Here is a 13,980-nt window from a genome sequence, read left to right on the forward strand (position 1 = left end):
TGTCATGACTGTTATAAGTCTGCAGAGGATATAAATATCCCCTCAATCCATATTTTAGTACTTTAGTCCCTTGTTAAGCCAGCAGTAATAATCATAATGATAACCAATTGTTCTTACAGATATGATATAATGTGACTTTTAGAAAAGGTTACAAAGAGATGATGAAGATGAGCTCAGGAGGGTAGAAAACCCCGTATATCGGTATATCGAACTCAGTAACTCTGGGGAGCTGCAGAATGTTCCCCACTTCATGAGCTGCGTTAAACCCTGGAAACAATTTGACAAACTAAAATTAGCTTAATCTAGGTCACTGGAAAACAAAAGCCACGTTCTGTATGTGGAATTTTCTAAAATCTAATTCAGTTAATGACCCTCACGGGAAAGGTAATTATTGGGATTTTCAATTATCATAAAAATATTATTGACTGTGTATCCCTGATCCCATGCTGAGACTGTGTTAAAATGTGTCCATGGAGCAGATCCATTGCACTCTGGAATTTTACATTCCAGGATCACAACTACACTGAAGTAGAAAGGCATCTGGTGCAAACTGTGTATCTAACATTTCTATAGCACAAGAGGTAACTAAGTAAGCACAGAGGATGTCAGCTGAGGGTCGGTGTGCATGATGTGATGATGAAAAAGTCATAGAATGTGTTTATTTAGATGGAATGCACTTTGTAAAGGACAAGTGATATTCTTCCCAGTTTACGTCCTGGGGCATGAGCCTGCAGTCATCAGGGAAATTCTGCAGGGTTATTCTGGGAGCCTCTCAATTCACTCTAATGTTCTGTGTTCATTCCAAGCTATCGTCCTGATTTCCCACAGTATAAATTTCAGTTCAGTCTAACAAACATATGTGAATCTGTTTTAAGCGCTAGGTCCTACAGGGATAGAAACCTGTATTGGACATGTTTCCGACCATGAAATACAACATTAATAAAAATGTAAAACAGCAACATGGAGGGAAAATAGTTTGATTCTGACTAAATGGACCTGGAAAAACCTCTTAGGTTATTTTTGAGCTGGATAATTAAAGCCAACGAACAGCAGACATGCATTTCACCAAGACCCTGGGACCTGTGAGCACACGGTGGAAGCAGCCCCTTTGTCAGGGTGGGAGAGGTGTTGAGGGGTGGTTGTTCCCAAACGTGGTGGATAAAGAGAAACCTATGACTTTTCTCTTTAAAATCAGGAAAAGAAAGTGAGAAACATATCACACAGTTCAATACTAATGATAAAGGCATACAACTAGAATCTAGATGCCTGTTTCTTTAAACTTTTCTCTATAAATGTATCTTTTCTGTACTCTCGTCTTTACTATTTGTAATATTTTACATGTAAATGAAAATCAAAATGGGCTTCCAGGTGGCACTGTAGTGAAGAACCCGCCTGCCAATGCAGGAAACGTAAGAGGTGTGGGTTCCATCCCTGGGTCAGGAAGATCCCCTGGAGGAGGTTATGGCAACCTTCAGTATTCTTGCCTGGAGAATCCCTTGGACAAAGGAGCCTGGCGGGCTACAGTCCATGAGGTACAAGAGTTGGAAGTGACTGAAGCGAAAGCACGCACACACAGTAAACAATATTGGTTTTTCCAAGCCTGTGGGGAGCCTAGCTATTCAGAAAAGAAAGCTGTCACCTTCTATCTGATGGCAGCTGACCCTATCTTCACCATAATCAAAAATGAAGTGTTAGCCAACCTACAAAATGTTGACAACCAATTGTGTTGATTGGAAAAAATATTGTTGTGGATTTCTATAAAATGGACATGGGGAGCTTTGCAAGCAGTCTGCTCTGATAGCACTGACTGGATGGGGAATAAATAGAGCAAAGTGAAGACAAGAAGCAGTTAGGAGATAAAGAAGTATCAGTCGATGCAGTTAACAGAATTTATTGAATGGGCTCTATACCCTGGGCACCTGCCTTGTGCCGTAGCAACCACTGCCTGCGCTGACATGGGGCTCGGGGCAGCCCAGAGACGAGGTGGCCTCACTAAATCAAGCAGCACCATGGTCTCTTTTCTGCACTGAAAATTCTGATTCCAGTTCCAAAACAGGAACCCTTCTGCAGATTATCTTAGGATTTATCAGGTCATTAAGAGAATGCAGGAGTTTTCCATGATTCAATATGACTCCCCCAGCCCTCATCATGCTAATTATTTTCTCCAACTCCTGTTTATTATTTACTTATGCATTTATTTTCCTTCTATGGGTCCTGATTTTCTGTTTGTTTTTCTTGTGAATTTGTTCTTCTCCTCAACAGACTCTCAGCAGAAATGTCAAGGACTGGCTGTTCTACTGCTTTTTTGAGGCTGTATGAAGCAAAGCGTGGCTTTTAGAGGGAGACTGTTGTTTTCAAGTCCTGGCCCTGCATTTACTAGCAGTTGTGACCTAGGAGCTGGGATTAGGTTGAAGTGAGTAGGGCCTTCACCTTGGCTGCAAAATTTAAGGAAGTTCCCAAGAAATCAGCAATCATGATACCTTCAAGTATCAAAATTTACAGAAAACCCATGATAAACAAAATGCCAAATTTTTAAATAAAGGCACGGTGTCTTCTGTTTGTTGTGAGACCCTGCTATGCTCTTCAAAGAACAGGATTTTCACAATCAGCCTGTGGTTCCTGGATCTTTGTGGCATGGTGCCCGCCTGGGGCCACAGGCATGAAGGTTGACAAGGACAGGAGAAAAGATTGAACAATGCCTGACTTTATGAAGTCATTTTTCAAAATGTTAAACTGTAGAGTTTTTATTAACTTTTTCCACTGTTAACTATGTCAAAATATGGGAGGATATTTTGCTAAGTGTGTATAAGGACACACATTTTTCTTTTTGTCTCAGAATTCTATACAGCCTTGGATGTGTTGCCCAGCCTGATTTTAGTTCTGTCATCCACAAAAAAATATAATTATATAATATACTTATAACTTTATTATAATTATATAATTGTAGTACCAGCCCCATGGTGGTGTTGTGAGGTGGTGATTAACTTAATACAATACCTATGCTCAATACATATTAAAAAGTAATTTTCAAAGAGTTCATTTTAATACTCTCCATAATTCTATAATTTAACCATGCAAAGAGTAAATACTCATGAATTCACAGCAAGCTGATCCAGTTCAGGTTGTAAGACAGTGATTTAGTATTAACTGAACATTTGCTGAGTGTTAGGACTCATGTAGGTGTATTCTACACACTAGCTAATTCCATCTACATTCCTCATTCGATTGTAAGGGTCCAGCAAGTTGTACACTTCATGAAGTTTTAAAAATATTTATTAATATTTTAGGGATTCTCAGGTACCTCAGTGGTAAAGAATCCACCTGCCAATGAAGGAGACAGGAGTTTGAACCCTGGATCAGGAAGCTCCCCTAGAGGAGAAAATGGCAACCCATTCCAGTATTCTTGCCTGGAAAATCACATGGACAGAGGAGCCTGGTGGGCTATAGACCATGGGGTCGCAAAAAGGCAGACCTGACTGAGCGCTCACACACATTAGTATTTTAAAAATTATGAAAAGAAGAAAAGAAAAACAGCCAAGAACACAGATTCTGTGCAAGATCCCCTACCAGTCTTTCTTGCAGAACAAATGCCCTAGAATCATTGTTATCAGGTGAGAGTTGAGGTGTATTCTGTGACGCCTGTCACCAAAGTTAGGTCAGTTCAGTTCAGTTTTGTGTCCGACTCTTTGTGACTCCATGAACTGCAGCACACCAGGCCTCCCTGTCCATCACCAACTTCTGGAGTTTACTCAAACTCATGTTCATCGAGTTGGTGATGCCATCCAACCATCTCATCCTCTGTCGTCCCCTTCTCCTCCTGCCCCCAATCCCTCCCAGCATCAGGGTCTTTTCAAATGAGTCAGTTCTTTGCATCAGGTGGCCAAAGTATTGGAGTTTCAGCTTCAACATCAGTCCTTCCAATGAATATTCAGGACTTATTTCCTTTAGATGGACTGGTTGGATCTCTTTGCTGTCCAAGGGACTCTTAAGAGTCTTCTCCAACACCACAGTTCAAAAGTATCAATTCTTCAGTGCTCAGCTCTCTTTATAGTCCAACTCTCACATCCATACATGACTACTAGAAAAACCACAGCTTTGACTAGATGGACCTTTGTTGGCAAAGTAATGTATGCTGTCTAGGTTGGTCATAGCTTTTCTTCCAAGGAGCAAGTCTCTTTTAATTTCATGGCTGCAGTCACCATCTGCAGTGATTTTGGAGCCCCCCAAAATAAAGTCTGTCACTGTTTCCATTGTTTCCCCATTTATTTGCCATGAAGTGATGGGACCAGATGCCATGATCTTAGGTTTCTGAATGTTGACTTTCACTCTTCTCTTTCCCTTTCACCAAGAGGCTCTTTAGTTCTTTTTTTTTTTTTTTTTGACAGGAAATAGCATTTATTGGTGAGCGTGATTAAGGAGGGAACAGAGCTGATGCTCATGAGTGCAGGGCCCGCCATTTGTCCAGGGGACCACGATTAGGGATGTATTTGACCCCACAGCCGTCCGGGATGAGTCGCTTTTCTGCCACCATGTTCTCAAATTCATCCGCATTGAACTTGGTAAATCCCCACTTCTTGGAGATGTGGATCTTCTGACGGCCAGGGAACTTGAACTTGGCCCGGCGGAGGGCTTCAATCACATGCTCCTTGTTCTGCAGCTTGGTGCGGATGGACATTATGACCTGGCCAATGTGGACCCTGGCCACTGTGCCCTGGGGCTTTCCAAAGGCACCACGCATACCTGTCTGGAGTCTAGATTGAGAAACAGCAGGCCAGTCATGAATGCCCACTAGGAAGAGTTGTCTCCAAGGTCCCTTAGGGCTACCTGTACAGGCAACAGGTTGCATACACTACCAAGGAGGCTGCTGTTTGCAGCCATTGCACACTGGGCCCCCATGGGGAAAAGAGCACAGTCGGCTTAATTGGCTGCAAAGGGCTCTTTAGTTCTTTACTTTCTGCCATAAAGGTGGTGTCATCTGCATATCTAAGGTTATTGATATTTCTCAGCAATCTTGATTCCAGCTTGTGCTTCCTCCAGCCCAGCGTTTCTCATGATGTATTCTGCATATAAGTTAAATAAGCAGGGGGACAATATACAGCCTTGAAGTACCCATTTCCTGATTTGGAACCAGTCTGTTGTTCCATGTCCAGTTCTAACTGTTGCTTCCTGACCTGCATACATGTTTCTCAGGAGGCAGGTCAGGTGGTCTGGTATTCCCATCTCTTTCAGAATTTTCCACAGTTTATTGTGATCCACACAAAGGCTTTGGCATAGTCAGTAAAGCAGAAATTGGTGTTTCTCTGGAACTCTTGCTTTTTTGACGATCCAGAGGATGTTGGCAATTTGATCTCTGGTTCCTCTGCCTTTTCTAAATCCAGCTTGAACATCTGGAAGTTCACAGTTCATGTACTGTTGAAGCCTGGCTTGGAGAATTTTGGGCATTACTTTGCTAGCGTGTGAGATAAGTGCAATTGTGCAGTAGTTTGAACATTCTTTGGCATTGCCTTTCTTTGGGATTGGAATGAAAACTGACCTTTTCCAGTCCTGTGGCCACTGCTGAGTTTTCCAAATTTGCTGGCATATTGAGTGCAGCACTTTCACAGCATCATCTTTGAAATAGCTAAAGGTAGGTCAATGTATCATAAAAGGCTCCTTTCAATCAGCAAACTGTCCACACCTCCAAGGTCTCCTGTTTATATAAAAACTTCTGGCTTCCTAGAGTTTTTTTTTTTTTTCCAGCTTTATTTATTTATTTTCTTTACAATATTGTATTGGTTTTGCTATATATTGACATGAATCTACCATGAAATTTTTCATTCTAGATAATCCACAAAATTTTTTTATTTGTTTTGTGATGGTTTGGTTTTATTAAGATATAATGTCTCAGAGACTTATTTGTCCCTTTCTTGGTGCTGTGACCTAAGTACCTTCTCTCTATGACCTTTGAGCAAGTTACCTAACCTGGGTTTATTCCAGATTGTTTTAAGGATCAAATAAGACTGGGAAGAACTTGGCAAAGCACCTAAAAGTAGGTGCTAAATAAACGTAAGCTATGACTAATAATGTAAAAACTTAGTTATGGTCCTAGCATAATAATACTATCGTCTCTCCCTCTCCCGGCACTAGACATTTCATTGTTTGCCTGAATTTTGTCACCCTCTTCCCATTCGCTCCGTAAAAGCGGGCCCTCACATGCGGGTTCTTGCCCCATCCCCTTTATATCTGGGGCCTCTACAATCTCTCAGGATCTCCCGATGTTATAGGTTACAGGGACACTTTGCAACCAAATCCATCTTTCCCAATGAAGGGACAAATCCCTCCTCTACGACAGTTGAACTCCCAGAAAACAAGTAAAAAATACCTAAGCATGATTTCTTTAAAAAGTATCTTTTCTCTATCAGTTAAACTACTCTGGCCAGTCAGTCCCAGATACACAATAAGGAAAAAGCCATATTCTTGCCAGTCTCCAACCTCAGCCTCTGACTGCCTATCTTCCCACAACAAAGTGACAGATGGAAACATTCCAAATGGCAAGGTATCTACTAAAAGATGAAGCATTTCGAACTTCTGGATTCTCACAAAAACAGTCCCTTGCATAAAACAAGAACAGTGAAACATAGCTTGTGCGGAAGCACCTGCAGGGTGAGCCTGCTTCCTTAATTATAGTAAGTTCCCTACATATGAATGAGTTCCATTCTGAGAGCATGTTCATAAGTTCAATTTGTGAGTCCAACAAAGTTAACCTAGGTACCCCACTAACACAATCAGCTACACAGTACCGTACTATAATAGGGTTATAATAACTTTGCACACAAATACATTAAAACAAGCATTTTCAGTCTTACAGTCAGTGCCTTGAAAAGCGCAGTAGTACCGTCCGACAGCTGGCACACAGAGGCTGGCATCGAGTGAGCAGGCAAGAAGAGTTACTGCTGGAGAGGGGAATGCAGGTGGGAGATGATAGACCTGAAGGACTGTCAGCAACAGGAGATGGAGAGAGCTGCAGCGTCACTCACGCCTGGCGATGGCACAGGTTCTCATTCCTGGCTGGATTCAATTCTGTCTACCCTCTTATTTAAAAAAGTGACCCAGTGATGTCTGGGTAGCAGCTCTTTTTTTCCTGATCATGGATGACACGCTAGCCCTGGATTGCATTCTGAATGACTGCTGCAGCCTTTGCGTACTGTTCTACATTTGGGTCCTGTGCCTCAAAAGCTAACAGTGCCGCCTCAAATAAAGAACGTCCCCTTGCTGAGTCCCACGTCATGAATCTCTCTGGTTCTTCGGTTCCTCCTTCTTCCTCTGGCCTCTCTTTGTTCTCTCTCTGGGCCTCCAGTTCCATCAGGTCTTCATTAGTAAGTTACACGAAGTAAGTGCACCAAAGCGCAGCCCCCTGTAGGGGACGCATGCACGTGACAGTGTGCACCAGACACGTGGACTGATTTACATGGTTAGACATGCAGACACATGTTCCCGTCTTTGAGAGTTCACAGCATGAACGGTCATGTATCGGGGGTTTACGTGCTGGCCTCCAGATCACAGAGGCTGAGTGAAATGCCTTCCTGTCTCTTCTGCTGTCGCCACCCAATACTTAGGGCCCCTTTTGGGACCCCTTCTCCAGAACATAATCCGAGGTCCCTGTCTCCCTTTAATTTTCTGTACTCTTTCTTGTTAGGAATACAGCAACCCCGAGTATTAGGTCCATCTTTATGTGGGCATGTACTTTGCTTCAGGAGTAAGTCTGTGATTCTCTGTAGGCAGCAATATCTGTCTATTTGCTGGTAAAGCTGTTACCAATAAAAATGGTGTCTTCTCTAAGAGTTTCTCCTAAGTGTATTCTGGAAATGCCTATATAAACCATGAAAGAAGTCTGTCTTCCTGTTTACACTTCCTGTTCTGCTCCCAGCTCATACTTGAATTCTCTCCCTCACCTAGCTTCCTTTCTTCTATGCAGAATCTAATTTTTTGACCTAGAGATTCCAAGCCACAGAACTTTGTTTTCATTGTTTCGTGACTTCTTTCCCATCTAATGCATCCCAGTTCAGCCTTCTCCTTTTCAGTTCCTTCCATTTTCCCCCAGCCCGTACAAATAATGATTCATCTACTGTTTGGCATTGGACCAGTGGTTCTCAGCCCTGGCTTTTCCGAGGACCTTTTTTAAAAAGTGCCCTGGGGTGAGGCTTATCCCAAAACAACTGCACTAGAATCTCCAGAGAAGAAGCTGTGCACTAGAATGTGTTCCAAGCACTCAGCTGAAAATGCCGAGTTAGAAAGGAGTATAAATATACGATCATAAGCTTCCTCTCCATTTGTGCCCCTCGAGTCCCCTCCTCACTAGACCCTTAGCCAGCACGTGTGCTGACAGTGACCAACACTTCAACACCTTGTCCATGAAACTCAGGACAAGGCAGGAACGACGGGAGCATTTCTCACAGACCTAAAGAGGACATGGACCCAAGTCCTCCAGTTAAACGCTGATCTCCAAATTCAGATTAGCATTCACAGCCTACTCTTTGCGTGTCCTCTTTGAAGGTCACAGACACAGACACAGCTAGGCCGAGGTAAGAAGATGCCAAAGGGCTCAGTATTTAAGGAGGCACCCACTCTCAGGGCCCTTCCTGCACTTACAAGACCCTGAGAGTGACTGCCTCCTTAACCTTTGCATTTTAGGAGTCTCTCTTTACCTCATCCTGGTCCTCATTCCAAGTGGAGCTAAAATGAGAGCTTTCCTAAAGGAATGCTGGGAAGAAAGGATGATTGTAATCACCCAGTTCAGTGAAAATTTAATGAGTAAAACTGATACAGCCCCCTGAACATATCCTAGCGTTATATTTCAGAACTTGAAATGAGAATTATGTCCTGACATTAATTCCCAGGGCTGTACCCTCCCCCAAATCCCACTGTCAATATGCAGCTCATGGAAGGTGATGAAGGAGAAGTTTTAATCAGAAGAGCAGAAATTTCTATGCGTGTTAGGAGAAAATGACAGTATGTTTTAAATTGAAAGTTGAGTGTGATGATACTTTCTCTAGTGACACACTCAGTATCTCTTAATTTCCATTCTTCGTTCATCATCTCCCCTGTCACAAGATACAGATGGACTGCTGCATGTGGAATGCCTAGTCCAGAGCTGGCATGACTGAGCGCTCAAAGCTGGTAACCATTTTGTCTCATCAGGAGGATAATGGAACTCAGGAAACACTTACCGCTCGAGGTCACCCCATCAGCAACTCCACGTTATTTAAAGACAGAGTCCGGATAGGTGCAGACTACAGGCTCTACCTCTCTCCAGTCCAAATCCACGATGATGGCCGGAAGTTCTCTTGCCGCATTGTGGTCAGGTCTGGCAGAGTCTTGAGGAGCTCCACCACCGTCAAGGTTTTTGGTAAGAGTTTCTGTTCTCTGGAGTCCCTGCCTTGCTCCTGTTGCAGTCTCCAGATTCTTCCCCCACCAAAGATGAAACACTCTGTTAGCTAGAGAGCCGCCACTCAAGGGCCGCTATGCTGGAGTTCGGGTTGTCTTGACACTTGTCATCCATGTTGCGGGTGGGGATGAGGGAAGGAAGCTAAAGAATGATGATTCAGCAGCTGTAGGTCACCAGTTTCCTGGTGACCACTAACCACTACGTTACGTGCATTACTATATGGTTTTCCATGTGACCACCACTTTATGGTTTTAACGTCTCCTGAGAATGCTGGAGGTCTCTTTCATTATAACTGCCAAAATCTAATTGCTTAGTTGTCTGGTGTATTAGTTGCTTGCTGGAGCAAGGTGGAATTAGGCCAGTGTGAGGAAAGGGAAATGATAGACAGCTCCAGAGAAACCCTGCAGGAGCCCCCTTGCCCCCGCCAAGGCCAGCTGGGGTGAGAGGCTACCCAGCTCCTCCAGCAGAAGACCTGCAGGGCCGGCCCTCTGACCCTGCATTTGCAGGAGAGTGGGGCTTAGCTGAGATACCCACTGTGGCCTCAGTCAGACTGCAGAGGCTCTGCAGGTTGCAAATTTAAGGGAAATGGGAAAATTCTGTTTTGTTCAGTGAGGCAAGGAAATATTAATGAATAGAAACTTGTTGGCTTTAGATATTTTTCACTTTTGTGACCAAGAACTGTGTTTTTCAAAACATCATTTTTCTGTTATTTTTATTTTTTGAATTTAATTTTTATTAAAACATCATTTTTAAATGAAGGCCAAGAGGAAAGCAGTGATGTAGATGAGCAATTCATTGTTTTTGAAAATGAGGTAAAAGAGAAAATAATTCACAAAACCTAAGAGCATGGACTGGAAAAAAAAAACAAAAAAAAAGAGCATGGACTGGTAGATTTTTTTCTCAGTTAACTGAATGATAGGATAAGTGAAAAATCTTTGTTTTTATCTAGAATCTTATTTAATTATTACTAGCAATCACACAATCCAGTATTTTAAAGGAATTGCAAACCCTTTAGTTCATAAATAAGGAAATAGCTGCAGCCAGAATGTATTTAGTTTGAAGTCTCTTGCCGATAGCACCTCCCGTATGTCTTTCTTTGACTCCCTCTTGCCTTCCTACCCTCGCTCCTTCCTTCCCTCCATCTTTCCGTCTCTTCTCTGGGATGGGTTAGGGAAGAATCAATTGCCCCTGTGATCAGGTTCCTTATGGGGCCTACACAGTGTCCTGTGTTGAGTTGGAAAGACTGTTCATCTCTTTGATTGATACCACCATTCTCTCATTTACGGGGTGTGACTGTCTTAGCCCAAACATAAGACCAATTCATCTGGCCTCCCTATTGGCAAATTGATGGAGGCAGTCATCCAGGATGTGAAAAGAAATAATTCTGTGTTAGGCAAACTGTGTCCCATTTGACCAAGGGTTTTTGTACCACAACTCGATCTAATTGCCTTGTCAACATTTAAACCATGTCCCGTATCTCTTTGCTGCATTAAAGTATCTTTATCTTGGTCTAGAGTGCTTTCCACTCTTTTCCATCTCATCCTCATGCCCTGCTACATCTCTCTGCCTCTATATTTTTGTTTGCTTCTTCTTTGAACTCCTTTCAGTGGATGCTTAAAAATACAAGACACTGCCTATTTGTTCAAATAACGACTTTTCTGCTTTCTGATTTTCTCCTTTAGCAAATGGGCCAGATTGTATTTGGATGGTCTTATCCAATCTTTAATCTATTTGGGGTGTCACCTGAGTGTATATCATAGTGATCCTGGCACAGACTTATACTGAGTATCTTATTCAGGACCCACTCTGCATCCCCAGGTGATTCCTCAAATAGAATGAGCCAAAACTAAAAACATGAAAACCTTGAAATAAATACTCATATGTGTCACTGAGCCGTTCTACATGCCCTTCATCCAGTTTATTTCTTCTTCCTGAACACCTTTGTCCTCTACCAGACCATAAACCGGAAGCTTCCCCCTGCCACTTCCTGGATCCCCCGCACTAGTCTCCTGTGACTTGACTTTCCTTATGGGGAGTCCCCTGCCATCACAAGCTTGTTCTCCCACAGTCTTGATTCCCCCCAAATAATCTGTCTCTATCTATCACCCCTGCAACTTTTGGTATACTTGTTCCTGCTTTCAGGCCCTTCATTCTACCAGCATTTATTGCTAATAAGAGGTCAGAAAAAGGCCCCCTCCCATTACTATTGTGTCTTGGTTTGGGTTCTCCTGAAAGAAAACTCTGAGACAAGAATTTGCATCAATTTATTTGAGAGATAATCCTAGGAAATATAGGAGTGGGAAAAATATGTCAAGGAAGAGAAGGAAGATAATAAAATGTACATGATCAAGCCACTTAGTGATGTGGGCTTAGAGCTCACTCCCACGGGGAAATCGTGGAAGAATATGCGTCAGAGTTACCCGTGACAAAGGCGAGGAAGCTGGGGCATTATCCACAGCTCCCCACCTGTTACCACCATTAACCCTCTGGGACTTCCAGTCTGCCCTGTTTGTGGACTGAGTGTGTGTCCATAACCCCAGTGAATCTTCAGGAGAGAGTCATAGGTGTGCCCAGCAAGAGGCTGCATGGATGCAGCCGAGGCTAAGTGGATGCAGCAGACACTGATGGTACCTGTGACAAGGGCCTTAACATTTTATCCCCTGGTTCATAGAGGGCTTTGTCTGTTATACTCAACTTAGCTTGAGGCTACTTCAGTTCAGCATGATGTTCTCAATGTCTGTTTTATGCTGGGCATTATCAATGCTAGAGATAGAGAGATGAATAGAGCATTCTGGCTTTAAGAACTTACAGTTTAGCAGGACAACAAAATCACTGAAATAGTCCCTGATCTCTTCTGATGCCAAGCAACTAAATAAGAACCAGGTGTTTTTCCAGCTCCCTTCAGGGGCCTTAACTTATGCTTTATTTCTAGACCTGTGGGCACATAGACTATTCCTCTCTTCTCTCTGCCCACTGCCTGTCCCCTCCCCTCCCTCACATTGCTACCTGCTCCTCCTGTTGCTGTTTAGTTGCTAAGTTATGCCCAACCGCTTTGCAACCCCATGGACTGTAGCCTACCAGGTTCCTCTGTCTGTGGGATTTCCCAGGCAAGAATACTGGAGTGCATTGCCATTTCCTTCTCCAGGAAGTCTTCCTGACTCAGGGATCAAACCCTCATCTCCTGCATCGGCAGGCGGATTCTTTGCCACTAAGCCACCTGGGAAGGCCCTTTTCACCTGACTCACCTGTAATCATCTTTGAAGCATCAGCTGTCCCCACTTCCAAAAGCCTCCTCTTATTCCCCAAGGTTGGCTTAGAAAGCTTCTCCTAAAAGCTTTCTTCAAATCCTACGTGTCCCTAATAACAGTTCTTATATCAATTCTAATTGATAGTTTTTGTACGTGTATTTTCCATGTAAATGTAAATTTCTCAAGGATGATGAATATGATGTGTCCACCTTTGTTTTCTTAACATCTAATATACTGCTGGAACACAGTGGGAGTTTAATAAATATCTGATGAGTTATGAATTTTTCACACTTGTGCACATGTGCGTGCGCACACACACACACACACACACACACACACACACACACTAGTGACCAGGCAGGGTATCATTCAGGACCACTAACTAACTGTTTTATTTGCCTTTAAGCTAAGCCGGAAATCCCCATTATTGTGGAAAATAATTCCATGGATGTCATTGGAGAGGTGAGTCACATTAAAGCCTTTGAAAATTGACCGTATATGTCAAGGTGTGTTCATTTGCCTCATTGCTCAGAATATTTTCTCAAAGGACCTTAATCCAATTAATTTCTGATAGGAATAAAGGTAAGCTGATTCGTCAAGGCTGTGTATTGTCACCCTGCTTATTTAACTTCTATGCAGAGTACATCATGAGAAATGTTGGGCTGGAAGAAGCACAAGCTGGAATCAAGATTTCTGGGAGAAATATCAATAACCTCAGATATGCAGATGACACCACCCTTATGGCAGAAAGTGAAGAAGAACTAAAGAACCTCTTGATGAAAGTGAAAGGAGAGTGGAAAAAGTTGGCTTAAAGCTCACCATCCAGAAAACTAAGATCATGGCATCTGGTCCCATCCCTTCATGGCAAATAAATGGGGAAACAGGGGAAACAGTGGAAACAGTGACAGGCTTTATTTTTCTGGGCTCCAAAATCACTGCAGATGGTGATTGCAGCAATGAAATTAAAGATGTTTACTCCTTGGAAGGAAAGTTATGACCAAGCTAGATAGCATATTAAAAGGCAGAGACATTACTTTGCAAACAAAGGTCCGTCTAGTCAAGGCTATGGTTTTTCCAGTGGTCATGTATGGATGTGAGAGTTGAACTATAAAGAAAGCTGAACACTGAAGAATTGATGTTTTTGAACTGTGGTGTTGGAGAAGACTCATGAGAGTCCCTTGGCTGCAAGGAGATCCAACCAGTCCATCCTAAAGGAAATCAGTCCTGAATATTCATTGGAAGGACTATGCTGAAGCTGAAACTGTAATACTTTGGCCACCTGATATGAAGAACTGACTCATTTGAAAA

At 42.8% G+C, this 13,980-nt stretch overlaps 2 protein-coding genes and 1 non-coding gene across 3 annotated transcripts in view; 1 reads left to right on the forward strand and 2 right to left on the reverse strand.

Annotated features, from left to right (window-relative positions):
• Window positions 1-13,980, forward strand: part of CD96 (CD96 molecule) — an 89,213-nt gene that overhangs the window by 16,468 nt on the left and 58,765 nt on the right. The window contains exons 4-5 of the mRNA XM_043892996.1: window positions 9,178-9,385; window positions 13,079-13,134. Of these exons, the coding sequence (XP_043748931.1) occupies window positions 9,178-9,385; window positions 13,079-13,134 (264 nt within the window). The remainder of the gene's footprint in view (window positions 1-9,177; window positions 9,386-13,078; window positions 13,135-13,980) is intronic.
• Window positions 4,349-4,861, reverse strand: LOC122687475 (60S ribosomal protein L10-like). Its single transcript, XM_043893000.1, has one exon. The coding sequence runs from the start codon at window positions 4,844-4,846 to the stop codon at window positions 4,436-4,438; it is 411 nt and encodes a 136-aa protein (XP_043748935.1). The 5' UTR covers window positions 4,847-4,861; the 3' UTR covers window positions 4,349-4,435.
• LOC122687662 lies at window positions 4,797-4,931 on the reverse strand. Its single transcript, XR_006339223.1, has one exon. It is a non-coding gene; the product is annotated as a small nucleolar RNA SNORA70 (small nucleolar RNA).

The sequence above is a fragment of the Cervus elaphus genome, chromosome 31, assembly GCF_910594005.1.
Source record: "Cervus elaphus chromosome 31, mCerEla1.1, whole genome shotgun sequence".
Lineage (NCBI taxonomy): Eukaryota > Metazoa > Chordata > Mammalia > Artiodactyla > Cervidae > Cervus > Cervus elaphus.